The 20,117-nt window shown below is 39.7% G+C and overlaps 1 protein-coding gene across 1 annotated transcript in view; it reads left to right on the forward strand.

Moving 5' to 3' along the window:
* Window positions 1-10,258, forward strand: part of NR4A3 (nuclear receptor subfamily 4 group A member 3) — a 36,846-nt gene extending 26,588 nt beyond the window's left edge. Inside the window, exon 7 of the mRNA XM_012769002.2 lies at window positions 7,002-10,258. Coding sequence (XP_012624456.1) covers window positions 7,002-7,249 — 248 coding nt within the window. The 3' untranslated portion in view covers window positions 7,250-10,258. The remainder of the gene's footprint in view (window positions 1-7,001) is intronic.
* The last annotated feature ends 9,859 nt before the right edge of the window (window positions 10,259-20,117 follow it).

A 20,117-nucleotide genomic window follows, 5' to 3' on the forward strand; every position in this document is an offset into this window, starting at 1 on the left:
TGGGTTAATTGTGACTATCAGAAGGTCTTGCAAATTAGAAAAATCTGAATTAATTATTTTTAGTCTACCACTGTTATTAGAAAATAGTCTGAATTCTTGATAATTGCCTTATTTCAATTCACATTAATTCAGTACATATTTATTGAGCATCTACTACATGCAAGGGACAAAAATCCCTTACTTTCAAAGAGTCTCTGGTCCCACTGGACAGAGAGACACATACTCTAAAAAATCAAAGACAGACTAAAAAGCACTCTTACAGTCTCAACGCAGACTGCCGACTGGCTTGTGGCTTCCTGACCAGCATAGGTGCAATGTCTCTGGGATTGCCCATCAGTAAGGGATGTGATACATGGCATAAGAGGTAGTAGATGACTTCCCAGAAAAAGAAGTGGAGTTCAGAGTGGGAAGTCCTGTTTGTTTGTTGGTGTTTGATTTACACATGCAGCTCTCTCCCAGAGCCTGCCTGTCCCTCCCCATTGGCCAGAACTATATTGCTGTCACTGAGTTAGCCTGTGCCCTAGACCTGCTCAAAAAGAGGAGTTACTTTTCCTTGGTGGGGCTGCTGGTGGCTACTGTCATCCTTTTCTTCCTCCTCTGCTCCCTGCCATGAGGAAGAAAATGTGACATTTTTCATATAAGCCCAAGAGGCAGAACTGGCAACTATATATTGGATGGCAAAATTTAGCTCAATCTAAGAAAAACTTTCTCATAGACAGAACTATTTGAAATTGGAATAAGCTGCCCTGGGGAATGGGGTTTACATAGGCTAGATGAACTCTAGGCGTAGACTAGGTCAAGCGTCTTATGGGCACTAGGATTGACTGGAGCACAGTGTCTCCAGCTTTCCTATGCACACACATCACTGAGCATGTTGTTAAATTGCAGATTCTGATTAGGTAGGTCTGGGGCAGGGCCGGAGATTCTACATTTCTTTGTTCTCTTCTTCTTCTTTTTTTTTTTTTTGAGACAGAGTCTCGCTCTGTCATCCCAGCTGTGTGGTGGCATCATCATAGCTTACTGCAACCTCAAAGTCCTGTGCTCAAGCAATCCCCCTGCCTCAGGCTTCCTAGTAACTGGGACTACAGGTGCACACCACTGCACCTGACTAATTTTTCTATTGTAGTAGAGACGGAATCTTGCTCTTGCTTAGGCTGGTCTCTAACTCTTGGAGATGCTGCGTTTCTTACAGGTTTCCAGGTGATATTGATGTGGTCCAGGGCCCACACCTTATGCAGCAAGGAATGAGGAAACCTATTAGTTATTAGGATTCTCTGAAATTAATAATAACTACCATTTTTAAAGACTTGGTGCCAGGCACTGTACCAATGGCTTTACATGTGTTATTTTGTTTAATGCTGTTTAATAAGTGAATTTGGAAATACCTGGGATGGACTGCACCTGATATGGGAAGCAGGGAGACCCCTCAAGAGCTATGAAAACAATCTAGGTAGCAGATACCGAAGATCTGGTCCAGAGGCAATGGGTATTGAGAGAAGGAGATAGATGTAGGGAACATCACAGAAATAATAACTGAAGTTCTTACAACAGATTCAGTGTGATGGGCCAGGGAAGGAACTGTTAGAGATGATTATGAGAGGGATGGGGAAGATTGTGATATCATTAACAGACAAACTCCGAAAAATGCCTGATTTGAAGGGGAAGGTAACAAGTTGAGTTTTAGATATAGAGGATCCTCGCAAATCTGTATTAAGTCCTTGCTATATGCTAGGCATTGTTCCAAATACTTTACATGCATTATTAACTCATTTAATTCTCATAACAACCTACAAGGCAGCTACCATTATTAGCCCTATTTTACAAATAAAGAAATAGAGCCAAAGTCACCTAGCTAATAAATGGTAGAGCCAGGATTTACAGCCAGGAAGTCTGGTTCCAAAGATGTGGTAGGTTTTAGAGTTTATAAAGTTTTTTACTTTTGTTAGGTCCTTAATAACTCCCAACCCATGTGTTCATTCTAAGCAACCCTTGCTTTTAGTATTTATTTAATGGCATTTGACAGGTCCTTGAGCCTCTATGTATTCATTTAACAGATATTTGCTGGGTGTCTCCCATATACTAGGCTTGGAGTTGGAGATATAGTGTTGAGCAAATACAGTCCACGCCCCCACGGAGCTTATGTTTAATGGAAGAGGCAGGCAATCATCACATAAATATCCGACTTCAAATTGCTATGTCTTGTGAAGGGAAAGAATAGAATGCCATAGGAAGAACATATCTAGACTGGAGCTAAAACGGGAAGCTTGCTTGAAGAAATATTTGATCTGAGATCTAAGGGAGGAGTAGATCTTAACCAGATGAAGATGGAAAAACATGGATACAGACCTAAATAGCACTATTATTCCATTCAATCAATCTCTCCCTTTCCCCGCCTCCTGTCTGCTCCTCCTCTCTATCTCCCTCCCTCTTGCCTTCCGCTGAGGCATGGACATGGACAGCTTAAATGCACAGCAATCCAACAGTGTCTTTAGATGTTAACACCACACGCAGGTTAGGAGTGTGATCTGTTGTCTGCTGTCTTTGTTCACTGCTCTAACCCTCATGGCTATAACATTGCTTGCCATGGAACATGTACTCAAATATTTGTTGAAAGAAGTAATTAATCAATTATATAATTAGGTACACAGAAGGTAGGAGGGAGTTACAGGAAGGCTAGTTCATCTTAGGATGAAGAGAAACTTTCAAATAATTAGAGACATTCAAAGATAGAAGGCAGCCTAGTATAATAGAAATATCTCTGGACTTGGAGTGAAAGAAATTAGCCACTTGCTAATTTTGACTATGGGCAAGTTACTTAATTAAAGATAATCATTGTCCTGTCTAATTTACAGGGTTGTGGTGAGAGTGAGATAAAATAATCTAAGTAAAGGAGCATAATAGAAAGTGCTATTACATATGTTTTTATTATTAGGGTAAAATAGTTAACTCCCAGTCTAGCTGGTGTCTGACACTCTCTTTGTAGCACCTTGTTGTGGAGATTTCTTGTCTTAGGTGGGAATTTGAACTAAATGGCTCAAATCTCTTCCAATTCATATATACAATGATTTTGCCACATAAATCTATTACTTCACCATTTCTGTAAGTTGTACTTTAAAGTTTTGACTATATAAACCCTGAGTTAAAATATTAAAGTATTAGATAAAAATTATGTAAATCAACATGCAAGAAATACCAAGAAGCTTGTTTCATTTATAGGTGGACAAATACCTTAAACTGAAATCCTCTGTGTATAATTCTCTAGGAAGGGGGATAATTCAAATGTCTGATTTTCCCCAGAATTTATGAACTCTCTGTATATCGGCTCTGCAGCCATGTTTACCAAGCTGCAAGAAGAAAGGAGATCCCTTCAACTAAAATGTCAGTGATTGGGTTTTAAGGAATTTCAAATTACTAAGAAGGTCCCAGACACTTAGTGACTCCTTAGTGATTTGAAAATCTTGCTGGCTGCTGGCAGTAGTTTGCATGGAGACTGAATTTTATCTCAGCCCTTTTGAAAAAGTAAAGAAGCTACAAATCCAGTGGCTGTTCAAAACAACAAAGAAGGGTTGAGGTGCTTTTGGCTTCTAACAGGAGTGTCTCTGAATTCCTCAAGGAATTCCAGGCCTAGAGTTGATCCAGCTGGCAGGAGGTATCGATCTCCACTTGAATTCACTGAATAAATAATGGTTGCCATAGTTATTGAGCAGTCGCAACTGGTTGGAGAGCAGGGAAAACTCCATGGCACCTTCTGTGAGTTTGGCCATGAGAAAGTCTGGTTACAAGGTTCCACAATCAGCCCCCTCCCGAAATCCAGCCAACACACTGTTCAGTTTCTTTATCCTAATAATGAATATGGGATCTTGAATATTATATGAGATATGAGACACTGAAAGGAAGGGAAAGCTTAAATCAATGGATTGGTATTTTATTCTGAGAAATGCATCTCTCCCTGGGTTATGAATCTAACTTGATACATCTCAGCGTTAATAGAATTTAGTATTAGCAGGATGATGTTTGGTCATGTTATAGCTAGTAGAGGGACTCACAAAAGACCAAATCTATCTTGTGCTATTTTAACATTATTATGCAAACAGCACTAACCTGGAAATTTTAAGAGAAAGGAAAAAGCTATCCAACAACCCCGTGAGTATTTTCACTTTTTTGTGTCTCCTTCTGTATATGCAGAAATCATTTTTGCATAGATGGAATCACATTTAGATGTGATTTAATATTCTACTCTTTAATGTTGTAAATACTTTCCATGTTGCTTCACAGCCTTCATATTTGTCTGTTTTGATATCTACAGAATCTTCCATTATATGGATGTACCCTCATTTACTTAACAGTTGCCCTATTCTTCAACTCTTTACCTTTTTCCGGTTTTTTGTTTATTTGTTTCATTTGAGGGAGGATTTCTTTTGGTAATATACCAAATGTCTCCATGCATACACAGTTTATTCTTCTGTTAAATTTTTCCTTTGGATAAATTCCCAAGAGTGGGATTACTTGTCAGAGGCTATGAACGTTTTATAGCTCTTGAAATTTACTGCCAAATTTGCAGCCTGCTTTTTTGCTTTTGGGGGAAAAATAAAACTTTGGGCAGAACACCAGTGCAGGCAGAATTTCTCTTAAAGTTCACTCTTGGGTGCTTCCTCTGAGACTGAAACATGGGGACTATGTATTTCGTAAAGATAAGCCCTAGGAGGCAGGTTTGCACCTGGGCTGATTAGCTAATAGTCTCCTGAGGAAAGCAAAATCATGCACTGCAGAGCCTGGGAATTAGGAGATCTTACTGCCTTTTGTTAGACATTGTAGATACCAGCCACTTGCCAAGTGTCAGGTGTTGTCTTAGGTGCTGACTATACCATGTGTGTAGTACTCTGCAGTCAACAGAATATTTTTCCATAACATCATCTTAGTTTAGCCTCACAATATCCCAGGGAAGTGGGTTTTATTATAATCATACTTTTTCTTTTAATTTATTGTGTAATGTTTAAGATACACAGGGAGAATACAACTAAGAATTATAGATCTGCCACCCAGTAATTCCCATTTTCCTATAAAGACACTGAACCTTACAAAGATTAGGGTACCTGGCTAGGAAGTGATAGAACCAGAACCGGAAGTCAGGTCTGTCTGACTCCACGTCCACTGCCTTTTTCCCTGTAGAATGTTGCATTGAGATGAGATGCCTGCCAGTTTAATCCACTGAGATATTGCTGGCAATGTTCATGGTTGTACTGTAATGTAATTATAACACATCAGAGCTGAATGGGACCTTAGAGGTCATTAAATCCAACCTCCTCCTTTTATAGGGCTCTAGAGAGAGAAGAACTTGCCCAAGTCTTATACAACTAGCCAAACTGAGGACAATATAGATTTCCTGGATCCAGACCTCTTTTATTTGAGACAAGAAAAGAGGATGATGTTTGGATAATTGCTTTGCTTTTCTGATTGGCTTTTGCTTCAAGGAAATAACTTTTCTAACAAAAGTATCCCCAACTGAAAACAAAATAAATTTAGTAAAATCTAGAAACCAATGCTTGATTTCCCATTAGAAGGACATCTTCCATCTCTCAAGGATTATGATTTTACATGTAAATGGACTGAGAGAGAAAAACTTTGAAATAACTGGAGCCAAGCTCTTCCCTTAGAGAAGAGGCTCTGATATCTAAATGCTGAGGCCAAGCAAAGTGATTTGTATTAGAGGTCAGACTCCTTTCTCATTACAGGGAGATGCAACATTGCTCTGGAGCAAGAGGCCAGAATCTGCCTCAGAAGACTAGATTCAAGTTCCAGCTTTTTTTTTTTTTTGAGACAGGATCTTGCTCTGTTGCCCAGGCTAGAGTGCATTAATACAATCATAGCTCACTGCAGCCTTGAACTCCTGAGTTCAAGCAACCCTCTTGCCTCAGCCTCTCAAGCAGCTGGGACGAAAGGCACGTGCCACCGTGCCTGGTTCATTTTTTTTTTTTAATTTTTTGTAGAGACGGGGTCTCACTATGTTGCCCAGGCTGGCCTCAAACCCCTGACTTCAAGTGACCCTCCTGCTTTGGCCCCCCAAAGTGCTGGGATTACAGGCCTGAGCCACTGCACTGGCCCAAATTTCAGCTTTTAGCAGTTATGTGACTTTGGGAAAATCATTTACCTTATATGTAAAATAGATCATAATATTTAACTTGGGCATCATTTTATATATTGTTTTGTAAAATATAAACTACCGGTATTCATGTATTGATATGTTATAAAGTGCCTGTTCCACATCATTGTGGGCCTCTTCCCCTTCTCTTTGACTTTTCCATCTCCACAGCAGGAGGACATGTGTATTTTGTACAGAGTGCCAGGTGTAGTCAATAGGTGTTTCAAAGGAGGGGAAAACAAGGAAGAGAAAAGCTGGATTCTCCTCAGTGCTGATTATCATGAAAACACAAGAATGCACTTTATATTGGGTCTTGCCGGGCAGCAATTGCATTAGCAAATAGAACATACAGCCTCCCCACCTCCCTCAAGTGAGTCTGTCAAGGTGAGAACATTAATTCAGCTGCCTGGATGTGTTTCTGTAGCACTCTGAAAAACAGTTGCCTTCTGACAGGGCTTTTGTGAGAGCTAACTAGGATAATGGGTACAAAATAATAACCATGCTGCTGTTCATTCAGTGCGGGCAAGTACCAGGAACTGGGCTTCACTTGTGTTATCTACCTAAGTCGGTCCTCCCAGAAACCCTGAACTGGGTATGATCATCATCTTCATCTCGTAAGGAAATTGGGGCTCAGAAGTTAAGAGACTTACTCAAGGGCACATAGCAGGTAAGTGGCAGGACTGGGATTCAAACCCTGGTGTTGTTTGATACCAACAGCGGTGAACTACCTCTAATAGGGAGGGTACTTCGATTGTAAAATGCCATCCCAGCTGGCAGAACAGGACACAGACCTCAATTAAGGATTTGAAGTGTCTTAAGGTGTGTCTGCCTCCTAAACTTGCCCTTTTCTATTCCTCTGCAGAACGACATGGGTTAAAAGAACCAAAGAGAGTGGAGGAGCTATGCAACAAGATCACAAGCAGCTTAAAAGACCACCAGAATAAGGGACAGGCTCTGGAGCCCACCGAGCCCAAGGTCCTGGGTGCCCTGGTAGAACTGAAGAAGATCTCCACCCTGGGCCTCCAGCGCATCTTCTACCTGAAGCTGGAAGACTTGGTGCCTCCACCTATGATCATTGAAAAGCTCTTCCAAGACACCCTACCCTTCTAACCAGGAGCAGCCTGGGCAGGGAGCCGCCGCATCTGCTAGCACCTGCTTGCTAAGCAGCAAAGGGATGGGTCTGGACACCTACCAGTTCCTGCCCTTCCTTAAGGGAAAAGCAGCTCCTGTAGAAAGCAAAGACTTTTTTTTTTTCTGGCTCTTTTCCTTACAACCTAAAGCCAGAAAACTTGCAGCGTATTGTGTTGGGGTTGTGTTTTATATTTAGACTTTGGGGGTGGGATGGTAGGGAGGTATAGTTCATGAGGGTTTTCTAATAAATTGCTAACAGAGCACTTTTGGACGATGCTATCCCAGCAGGAAAAAATAAAGGATAATATAACTGTTTTAAAACTCTTTCTGGGGAATGCAATTATAGTTGCTTTGTATTTAAAAACAAGAACAGCCAAGGGTTGTTCGCCAGGGTAGGATGTGTCTTAATATCGATCCCTTTAAAATACGCTTCCTGTATCAAAGGTACATATGTAGTGCAAACAAGGCAGAAATTCCCTTTTCTTAATTTCTTTCTTCCTTTAACAAATGGTGAAAGATGGAGGTAGGTAATCATACAAGTCAGACATAGCAAAACAATAATGGCCGTTTGCTTCCATATACAAGTGCAATTTTTAAAAGTGTTGTCTTAGTCTTGTTTATTAACTCCTTTATATGAAAATAAAAAGGAGGCAGTCATGTTAGCAAATGACACATGCTAATTTTCCTAGCAGAGGCTTGATTCACCTGCCCTGTAGAACCTTTCTGAGGTATGGCCCATTCAAGACTTTTAGGCTATTCTTGATGGAACCAGATCCCTGCCTTGACTGTCCAGTTTTCCTGAAGGGGGATCAGATTAAAAAATAGATTACATATAACTGTTTTGGTTGTATTCTATCAACCCCACCAAGAGTCCCCTAATCTTGCTTCAGTTGTAGCAACTGACTGATATATTCATTCAGAAGCAGTCAGTCAAGTATTTGATTCTGAGATGAGAACATGCAAATACATAGGAATTGGGTCATACAGGGTAAGCACCAGGGATAGTAAGGATTTTTATATATATAATTTAATTTTTGTTATTGGTTAAAGAGACAATTCTGGAGAGCAAGCAAGTCTTTTTAAAAAAAAAATAGTATGAATGTGAGTACTAGAAAGGATTAGTGGGCTGCGTTTCAACATTCCGTGTTCGTATTCCCTTTTGTATGTTTATACTGTTAATGCCATATTATTATGAGATAATTTGTTGCATAGTGTCCTTATTTGTATAAACATTTGTATGCACGTTATATTGTAATAGCTTTGCCTGTATTTATTGCAAGACCACCAGCTCCTGGAAGCTGAATTACAGAGTAATTAAATGGGGTGTTCACAGTGATTTGGGTACACCAATTAGAAATTAAATAAGCAAATATATATATATAAATATAGCAGGTTACATATATATTTATAATGTGTCTTTTTATTAACCATTTGTACAATAAATGTCACTTCCCATGCCGTTATTTTATGGTTCATTTGCAGTGACTTTTAAGGCAGTACTGTTTAGCACTTTGATATTAAAATTTTGCTTATGTTTTGCTAAATTCGAATAATGTTTGAAGATTTTTAGGTCTAAAAGTCTTTATATTATATACTCTGTATCAAGTCAAAATATCTTTGGACATTTTGCTAAGAAACAAACTTTGAATGTTGAACTGATGTCACAGTAGTTTTTGTTAGCTTTAAATCATTTTTGCTTTAGTCTTTTTAAAGGAAAAATAACAAAATTATGCTGTTTATATTATCATTAAATTATACAATCAAACAAATGCCAAATGAATTGCCTAATTGCTGCAAAGTATAACCCGGATAGGAAATCATGTACTTTTTTTTTCCAGGAGTCATTCTGATATTTGATCATGTATTATGTTTGTTTGAGCTTTTATGAAAGATTATTATTTTTATATCAAGATTATAGGACCTGGAATGTTAGGATTTTGAAATGTTAGACTTGGAAGGGGCCTGACTTGTCAACTAGTCCAACCTCCTGAAATTCATAAAGGAGAACACTGGAGCCTATTGAAGGGTAAAGAGTTACTCAAGGTGAAACATCTAGAAACAGAATCAAGGCTAAGACCTAATTCACTTTTCCATAGTCTTTTTTTTTCCCTCAACTAACTGCATCTGTAGGAAATCAGGCTTTTAAACATAACCACTAATATTTACATTTTACCTGAAGATAACCATGAGTAAAGTAGTACTTTTGCATTAATTTTTTGAGCTTATATGCAAACATAATAAACATTATTAAATATCAGGAAAGCTAACATTTCATGCAAGATAGCTTCAGACCAAATTCAAATTGAATTTGAATAAATTAGAAATACTGTGCATACATAACCTCCTTGTGCACCATTAGTATTTGGAAAGTTAATCCTTGTTTTTGTCGTGTCTGTAAAGGAAGAGTAAAACAAAACAAAACAAAACAAAGCAGAGCCCTAGAGAAATGCTGTTAACTTTTTATTTTTACACTCATAAGATTTAAGGAAAAGACATTTTAGCCATCATATCTATTGGATGGGAGGAATGAAGGAGCTTTTCTAGTAATAGGTCCAGACACTAGTCCTGAAAATAAAGATCATAGTATGTTCTTCTGTCTTCCATAGTTATTACAACTATGAGGGCCTCGCAAGTCATCTATCGATTCAACTCTCTTTTTTTGTCTTAATGTTGCACATAAGTTTATACAGAGTGGATGACCACACTAGCTCAGAAGAGGACAACAAGTATTAAAGCAGGTAATTCTTCCCCTAGTGGGAGAGCTCTCTCAGTGTGAACATGCCTTCTGTGGGCGGAAATCAGGAATCCACCAGCTGTTAATGGAGAGTGCCTTGCTTTTATTTCAGACAGCAGAGTTTTCCAAAGTTCCTCTGCTCCTCTAACAGCATTGGTCTTTAGTGTGTGTTAACTTGTGGTTTGAAAGAAATGCTCTTGTACATTAACAATGTAAATTGAAATGATTAAATTAAATTACATTTTATCAATGGCTATTTGTGTGTTGAATAAGCACGCTTCATTTAACAATTTCCTTTTAATTATTACATAATAGTATTTGCTGTGAACTCTTAAACACATCCCAAAATTGATTTTTTTAAAGGCTTAGTGATGCTGAAAAATTAATAGGCATTGTAAATTGGAAATATATTCAACCTCGCTTATTGGAAGGAAGGGCATTCTAAATTCAATAACCATTTATTGACTACTTCCTGGGGGCAAAGCACTGCTGGGTACTTTGAGGAGATAAAAACATGCACAGTGTATGAAACTCCATTTTTCTTTCAACTGTATATAACTTAAGTGGAGCTAACAATTTGTTGCCTAAAAGTATTCTTTAGAGGTATGAAAGATTCATTTTTATATCAAGATGATAGGATATTAATTGTGAACCAAAATTTCCCAGAATCAGGATTAGGTTCTCAAAGACTGATCAGTGCTCTCTGCCTTTTTATTTTAGCCATTACTACTATGTTGCTTAGAAACCCCTTCACAGGAAATGCAAATGCAAATTCTATTCATCTCTACCCAAAACATCATATATTCACAGTTAGTGCAAATATGATTTTTGTTTGTTGATGGCTCAAAAGTACAAATGTAGGAGCTCTGATAATTTACTTCTTCAGTGGGTATTTTCTGTGACATCTGAGTGTGGTCTAGGAATCAAACCATTCTTCCTATTTCTCGGCAGGACCTTCATTACACAGCTATAAAATATGACTAGTAAGAATGAGAGAGATGGTAGAGTGCCATCTTGTATATGAATTCAAATATAGATACTTGTATCAATAACTATATATATGTACTTGGCAAAATGGGAAAAAATAAGAGGAGAGGGGTAATCCCCTTCCCTAGGGATGACAGGGACAACAGTCTGGTTTGAACTGGGAGGAAGCAGGAAGGTCAGGGCTAAATAAGTGGCACTTGCCTGTATGAGTTAAATGCACAAAGATAAACACAAGAAGCTCATCATTCCAGCCTGGGCAACATAGTGAGGCCCTATATCTACAAAAAATAAGAAAAATTAGCTGGGCATGGTGGCATGCATGTAGTCCCAGCTTATGGGAGACTGAGGTAGGAGGGTTGCTTGAGCCCAGGAGTTGAAGGCTGCAGTGAGCCATGATCGTGCCACTGCACGCTAGCCTGGGAGACAGAGTGAAACCTTGCCTCAAAAAAAAAAAAAAAAAAAAAAAAAAAGGTTAATTGTGGACTTTTTAAATTGTGGTAAAATGCACATAACATAAAATTCACCATTTAACCATTTTTAAGTGTACAGGTCAGGAGTGTTAAGTATATTTACTTAACATTTACTTAACACTTAACACTAATTTGCTGTTGTGCAACCAATCTCCAGAAAGTTTTTTCATATTGTAAAACTGAAACTATTTACCCAATAAACAACAAATCCTCATTCCCTCATTCCCCTGGCACCATTCTACCTTCTGTCTCTATGAATCTGACTACACATATAAGTGGGATCATATAGTATTTGCATTTTCATGACTGGCTTATTTCACTTAGCATAACGTCCTCAGGTCCATCCATGTTACCGCATATGTCAGAATTTCCTTCCTTTTTAAGGCTGAAAATATTCCATAACATGTATATACTACATTTTGTTTATCCATTCATCCAACAATGGACATTTGGGTTGCTTCCACCCCTTGGCTATTGTGAATAATATCGCCATGAACATGCATGTGCATATATCTCTTTGAGACCCTGTTTTCCATTCTTTCGGCTGTTGACTTTTGAGCTTAAGTATGATTTAAGTGCTTTCCAAGGATAATCTTGATTACACATGGTTTCTTGCCTTAGGCATTGATTTCAGAGCCTCCCCATTTCTTTCTCTTAAGGAGGCACCTGAGCTTGCTCCATGAGCAAGGCTGTTTATAAACCTTTGTTCCAGGGCTAGGCTAAAAACTGAAAGGACTAAAATCTAAGAGGCTTAAATGGTCCATAATCTCAATCAAACACTCTTCTTTGAGAAGGCCTATCCTTCACCCAACCAGTTGAAAATCCCACCTAGTTTCAAAGAGGGCTTTTGCACCTTCTATTATGTAACATCTCTCATCATGAACAAAATTCTTCCAGAAATACTTCAGAAAATTCTTCCTCAGGGTTATACTGTGATGTTGACATAAGTAATGCTTTTTATTTGTGTGTTCTGTTTGGCTTGTGTTGCAAGCACACTGTCCTTCCTGTTCTATTTTTTCTGTCCCTGTCTGACTCATTTCATAGCTCCCTCAGTGAGCCCAGGGATCATCAGCCCCATCTCTGACTCCCTGCTGTGATGCTAGCCATCCCCCATACTGGCCCTCTAAGGGTACTTGATTTGAGAGGAAAAGAAGAGAGAACGAGCATTTATTAAACATCTATGATGTGTGCCAGATACTCCAGTAAATGCTTTCATCCATAATTTCACTTAATGTTTACTCTTTCTAAGAAGGCATTGATATGCCCAGTCTGAAAATGGGGAAAGAGGTGTAGAGAGGTTAAGTACCTATCAGCAGGATCCCATAGCTACTAAGATTTGAACACACATCGATATGGTTCTACTACCCCTAACTACCTTCATGGAGCTGTCATTAGACCCCTGCTCCTTCCCATAACACAAGGGTCATTTAACCTCAGTTCCTTGCTCATGAGCAAATGGTAAGAATTCTACCTGGGTACCATAGTTATTATCCAATACTCTGATCCAACCTCATTTTCCTTCCCATCGATCTTATCACCTGTCTTGCTAATTCTTCAGATTCCTTGACTCCACAGGTCCCCACCATTCTATCTCCACAGTACTCAAACTTTATCCCTCACCAGCCTTAGACCAACTGAGCCTTGTAATAATGAGGCCCTGCTCCACTTTTAGAATCCCTTTCTGGCGTTTTCCTCTCTAAACACAAACGTTCTCTATCCTCAAAATGGACTTCAATCATTCAACCTCTCATAACTCTTTTCTGTCTCCAGCCAACCTCCCAATTTCCAGGTGATTTAAAACTTCCACTCTGACTCTGTGGTCAATGGCTTCAAAGCTGTCCTCCTTTGGACTCTACAGCCACCTCTCTGTCCCCTTCTGGCCACTTTCACCAAACCCATCACCCCCAAGACTTGCTTTCTTTGTCCCTGCATAGAGATGCTGGAACAAATGCAGAGAACCAGGCAATGCTTGCTCATCTCAGAGTTGTTGTTTTCCTAGCAGGTGGCCTTCACTTTGTCCTTTGAGTGTATGTGTTACCTAACACTGTGATCCCCAACCCCCCGGGTAGTGGACCTGTACCAGTCCGTGGCCTGTCAGGAACTGGGCCACACAGCAGGAGGTGAGTGGCAGATGAGCAAGCGAAGCTTCATCTGTATTTACAGCTGCTCGCCATCGCTTGCATCACTTCCTGAGCTCTGCCTGAGCTCCGCCTCCTGTCAGATCAGCTGGAGCATTAGATTCTCATAGGAGCGTGAACCCTACTGTAAACTGCGCATGCGAGGGGTCTAGGTTGTGCACTCTTTATGAGAACCTAATGCCTGATGATCTGAGGTGGGGCAGAGGTGGTGATTTAGTCTTACTACCTTTTTATTTATTTATTTTAGCATATTATGGGGATACAAATGTTAAGGTTACATATATTGCCCATCCCCCATCCCCCCTCGAGTCAGAGCCTCAAGTGTGACCATCCCCCAAACGTTGCACATCTCACTCATTGTGTTTGTATGTACCCATCCCCTCCTCCCCCCTCCCACCTGCCCGACACCCGATAAATGTTATTCCTATATGTCCACTGAGGTGTTGATCCGTTAATACCAATTTGCTGGTGAGTACATGTGGTGCTTGTTGCTTGAATGGTTTCACTCCAGAGGGGCTGTGAATATAAGGGCACTGTGACTATTGTGTCTAGCATAGTAGCAAGCTTGACCTGGCTCATGGGGGCAATTGTGAGGGGTAGGTTTGATAGAATCATTTCTTCTTGATCACCATAGTGCCTAGCACAATGCCTGGTTCACTGGAAACCTTAGAAAATGCTTGCTGAGTGACTTCAAGTTAGCTATTCATTGATGGGGGTAAGAGCTGGTAAAACATCTCAGATTCCCAAGAGATAAATTATGTCACGATTTCCAAAGTTGTTATCCAGAGTGTGTAGTTTTATCTTTTCTTAACTTTAATGCAAGAGACAGACAGTGAGAGAGAGAGAGAGAGAGAGAAAGAAATCAACACAACCCCAAGGAAGGTTTGTTTTTTCCTTTTCCTTTAGAAAGCAGCTGTCAGTTTAACTTATCCCAAAATACTGTCAGTGATGAGCATGACTGAAAATGCGTTTTATCTGTAATTAGAGAGATTACATTAAACACTATTATTTGCAGACACACATTGAATTAACCCTAATCGAGGCTAGCAAATAGTAGAGCCTGCCTATTTCTCGCCTCAAAATTTTTAGAAAATTGTGACAGTTGACACACAAGGGACAATGCTGACGAGATTCCTTTCCATCAAATGCCAGACAGTAATTGTAATTGCCTTTAAAAATGTTTTAAGCAGTTTCGTTAGTAAATCAGAAGTTGCCACAAATCATGCTGATAGTTTCTAAACATGGGGGCTGTTGACTGTGCATTCTGATATGAGTTTAATGAATTGATTTTCTAAGGAATTTAACATTGCATCTGTTTTCAGGTGTAATTAATTCACTCTGATTAATGTGATTAGCATGGAGATTAGTGGATTACACATGATACCCTTTATTTATTCACTTATTTTTAATCTGCCATACTGTCCATTGGGAAATGATATAAGTGATTTTGGGAGAAACATCTTGCTGCTGGCTCTGATCATTTTGGATTTCTCCAAAGCAGAATCCTGGTAGGAATTCACTGATTATTCACAGTCTGTGCAGCAATGTACTTTTGTTTGAAGGACTTATTAAAGTTTACCCAGTCCCCACCTTTAAGGATCTTATAATCCAGAGGAGAAGATGAGACAAACATTCCAGTGCAAGTTGCTTGCAAGGAAGAATGACTGTCCTCAGATTCTTCATTCTCTGAGCATCTCTCATATACTCCCCTAAAATAATGCTATGACTTAGGGTATGTCAATGGCCATCCTCTGCACTAATGCTTCCCACTGTCCTAAGCAGTCCTATTCATGGCTTCAATTACCACCCCCAAATCTATATCTCCAACTCAGTCCTTTCTCCTGAGCTCCAGACCTGGAGGCTCCAGATGCCTCCAGACATCTTCACCTGAATCCTAAAGGTACTTCAAATTCAACACACCAGACCCAAATTACTTATTCCCTGTGATCCTCAAATTTTAATGTTCATCTTCAATGTTCGCTAGAATCATCTGGAAAGCTTATTAAAAACGATTTCTTGATACTAATGCCAACAGATTCTGATTCATTGGTCTGGAGGTGGTCAATGAATTTGCATTTCTAACAAGCTCAGCAGTGACAACAATACCACATTTTGAGAACCACTGGGGCCAGGGACCACATTTTGAGACCACTGCCCTAGAGAATGAAAAGAATGAAGACATATTTCCATGAGCCACCAAATCACTACTGTATGAATAATCATTGCTGGAGAATGAAGGCCCAGGAAGAAAATCTCTGAGTAGAGAAACTCTGCATCAGCCAGAGACAATATGAATTAATGAAACAGCATGTGATTTAATTATTGCTGCATCCATCAACTACATACTGAATACCCACCCTCTCCTAGGCACAAAGCAAAGCACTGATCTAGACTCTGAGATATATTGGTGAGTAAAACCACGACACAATCGGTATTTATTGAACCTCGGCTGCCTCATTTGTAAAATCAGGAAAACAATGCAACTGTATACAGACCTTATAAGAGATGTCAAATAGAGGACTATGTTAAGTGCCTAGTTCAGTGCCTGGCACATTGATTCTCAATAAGGATATGTAATAAATGTCAGTTAATTTTCATTATTTTTATATTAGGGGAAAGGGGCGGCCTTGAAAAATAACAGAAAAATACCTAATCTTTCGATTTCCCCAGTAATGGTTACAGATCAATCCTGTGAGTTCTCTCACTAACAGGCACCCTGCAGGAGCTCCGTTTTGCACAACTTCTGAAGAAAGCTGAATGGACAGAAAAGAGAAAACAGGTGAAGAATGAGCTACAGCCTCAACCACATCTCCAGGACAGAGTCACATCTCCTGTGATGATCCTGTCTCCAAGGAAGGCGGGAAACCAAGTCTTGGACTTTGACATCCCTGCAGTTTTTGTTATCTACCTGCTGACGGTTTTATTATCAACTGACAGCCATCACTATCTTTTTCTCTTCATCCCCTTTAAAATCAGTGAGCCACTTAGCCTCGCTGCTGGTGCCCCCTTCTCTTTGGGGTGCCACACGATCCCCCTGCTTTCTTCCCCCCACCCTCTTCCCTTCTCTCTCTGTCTCCCCCTCCTCTGAAAGGATAAAATAAATTTTTTTTACTTTTATGTATCTTAATCTGTGCATGAGAAATCCTTCTCAAAACCTGTGTGCACCAGCATCTCAGCCCTATCATTAGGGCTATCCACTGCAAAGTGCTATGCAAATGCAAGTTATTATTTTTAGCATTGTGACATAGACTCCCTCAACAAGCTTAGCCAGGTAGCTAAACAATGTGATAAGCAAGGTCTCAAACAACTGAAGACATGCTGAAAATTTTAAGGTTGTAGAACCCTGAGTTTCTTTCATTCTCTAAGATTATTGGGGCTTGGGTGTTAATAGGAATTTCCAAACTTCCCTCCAAAGAGACTTTTCCCAAATTGGTGTACTGTTTGATTAATTGTAAATCTTCCAGATAAATTGTAGTTGGCTCAGAAGCCAAGAGGATCGACAAAATCTGATTGTCCCTACTAGATTCTAGGATTTCAAGTGTCTCCTATGAAAGGAAATGGATATGGAGATAAAAAGAAAATCCTATTTGTTATGAAAGACTAAATGAGATACAGTCCTACAATGCAATGCTATAAGGTATTTGAAAATATTGATTTGAATTTATTGATATGGAAAAAAATGACAAGAGGTGTATTATACAGAAGTATATATATCATTTTTGATTAAAGGAAGAGTATAGGATAATTTATTTATGTATATAAGTGTAAAAAAATCTGTGAAGATATACACCAATTGCTAACAGTATTTATTTCTCTGTGGCATATTTGTGATTAATCTCCAAAGATCAATCTGCATTTTCTAGATTTTATGCAACGACTATATATGATTGATATAATAGGCATTTAGAAAAGAGAAAGACAGAATGAGTTCACAGACCCTATGATATAGTTTGGATATTTGTACCGTCCAAATCTCATGCTGAAATTGGATCCCCAGTGTTGGAGGTGGGACCCGGTGGGAGGTGTTGGATGGAGTCCTGGTTGCAGATTGTTCATGAATGGCTTGGTGCTGTCCTCATAGCAATGAGTGGGTTCTTCCTCTATTAGTTCCCATGAGAACTGATTGTGAAAAATATCCTGGCACCTCCTCCTCCTCGCTCTCTTCCCTCTCTCACCATGTGACATGCCTGCTTCCCTTTGCCTTCTGCCTTGAGTGGAAGGGGTCTGAGTCCCTAGACAGAAGCAGATGCCAGAGCCATGCTTGTCATACAGCCTGAGGAACCCTGAGCCAAACAAACCTCTTTGCTTTATAAATTACCCAGCCTCAGGTATTCCTTTATAGCAAGGCGAACGGCCTAAAACACCCTACGAAACTGTGGAAGCCCACAGGCAATGTTAGTGAATCTTGGCAGAATATGAGTATCACCTGGGGAGCTTTTAAAATATCTAAATGGAAGCCTGCACCCACACCAATTAAATCAGAATCTCTAGGGCTGTAACTCAGGCTCAAGTAGAGTGTAACGTTCCCCAGGTGTTTTCAGTGTAAGCCCAGGTTGAGAACCACTGCCTCGGGAGACCTTCTCCTGCATTTCCTTGCTCTTGGTAGGTCCCCTTGGGGCCCTGGCTTATGCGGGGTTCCATGGGTCCCCATAACCAAGCTAGTCCCCAGGAGAGACATCAGTGTTCCCTGGCTCTCAATATCAGCAGTTTTACTCCGTTTTCAGAATAACTTTGAAGTGGATCAGGGCTAAAAATTACTTAGGCCACTGAACAGGCATAGGGAGAAAAGGTGGAAAGAGGACAGGAGTTAAGAGTATCTGGGTTCCTGATTAGGTCTGTCACCTAATAGCTGTGTGATCCTTGGACAAGTTACTTTTCATGACCCTCAGGTTCCTCATAGCTCTGCCTCTCTGGGTTGCTATTAGAGTTAAGTGAACTAAGATGAATAATACCATGTAAGTATTAATCTTATTTTTATTACTGTATTTTGTAAGTAATAATATGAAGAATATGCTCAGGGAAAGATGGTATCTGAGGAAGACACAAGAAAGGTTGACTTAGTCTCCTACATGGGGTCTAGGCCTTCAAATGGACAGAGACCTAAGTTCAAAGGGAATTAAATAAGGGGCGAATCCATGGGCTGAAACTAAAAGCAACTTGAGAGGCCAAGCATGAAACACTTCTTTCTCAGAAACCCAGAGCTGAGACTCTGAGAAAGATCTTCCCTTTGCTTTTCTGATAGCTTCCAGGAATTTATCCCAAAGTGGTGATGTCCCAGAATAAATCGGTTTTCTTCTCATAATTAAGCCAGAGGTTCTGGGAATGAGCCAAGCACAAGGCTGAATTCATTACTGAGATTGCTTGCAATTTAATTCAGGTCTCAAGGAGGTGGTTCCTATGTGTCACTGGAAAAGAATCCTTGCATCTAGACAACAGCCTACATAGTCTCTAGATTGACTTTGAAATGGGGGCACTTTTTTCCCCCTCTGCACTTAATTTGTTCTCTGAAAATAGTAGGCCTTGAAAGAAACTTCACTACAACACAGTCTATGGAGGAGCTCGGGATTATGGACCATCTGTGACATCATTTAACATGGGCAGTGACTGAAGCAAGTTGAGTGCCTTTCAGAATAGAGACCATAAATTTTTCATCTTTGCATCCTATGCATGTCTCACAGTGCTGGGCCCAGAACAAGCACATAGTGAATCCATGCCATGGAAGCTTCTCCTGCAAGCACAATTTTAGCACATGGTAGGAAATTAATAAATATTTATGGAATGCACAGCATTGCCATCAGGTCTAATACATGGCAAATGTCCACTGTTGTGCATGTGTGTTTTCATCTTGTTCATCTTAATCCATTATTGGCTGCAACTTTTCCTATAAAATGAATTTACTGCCTACATTCTCAGGGTTAAGATGAGTCTACACTGAAGATAAACCATAATGTTTTTATGGTGCATTCTAATTGTATTATATAATTGGATCTCCACAACTTCTATAAGAATACTGCATTCTTTTAGGCAAAAGATAAAGGAAACCTAAACAAGGAGAGTGGCAGTGGGAAGGAGGCAAGTGGGAAGATTTCAAACCTGGTTTTTGGTTTGGAAACCTGAGTGGATGATGGTGCTATTCACTGTGGTATGAAGAGGTACAATTTTGAGGGGAATTATGATGAGTTTGGTTATGGACATAGTGAGTTGTAAGTACCTGTCTGCCATCCAGGTGGAGGTGATGAGCAGACCATTGGATATGCAGGTATGAAACTCAGAGGAGACATCTGGGTAGATATATTCTTGATATCCATCAACATATAATAGTATTAGACTATGAAGAATGAGTATAGGGAGAAGAATGGTGAGAACAGTTTTAGAGGGGAGGAGGCCAGTAGCAGAGGATAGAGGAGGAAAGTGAAAATTGACACAGATATCATAAGAGAAAGTAATATGGAAAGGGACAAGGCATTAAAGAAGAGATTTTTAAAGATAGGAGAGACACGTTTAGATGTTAATGGAGA

The sequence above is a fragment of the Microcebus murinus genome, chromosome 12 (genome assembly GCF_040939455.1).
Source record: "Microcebus murinus isolate Inina chromosome 12, M.murinus_Inina_mat1.0, whole genome shotgun sequence".
Taxonomy (NCBI): Eukaryota; Metazoa; Chordata; class Mammalia; order Primates; family Cheirogaleidae; genus Microcebus; species Microcebus murinus.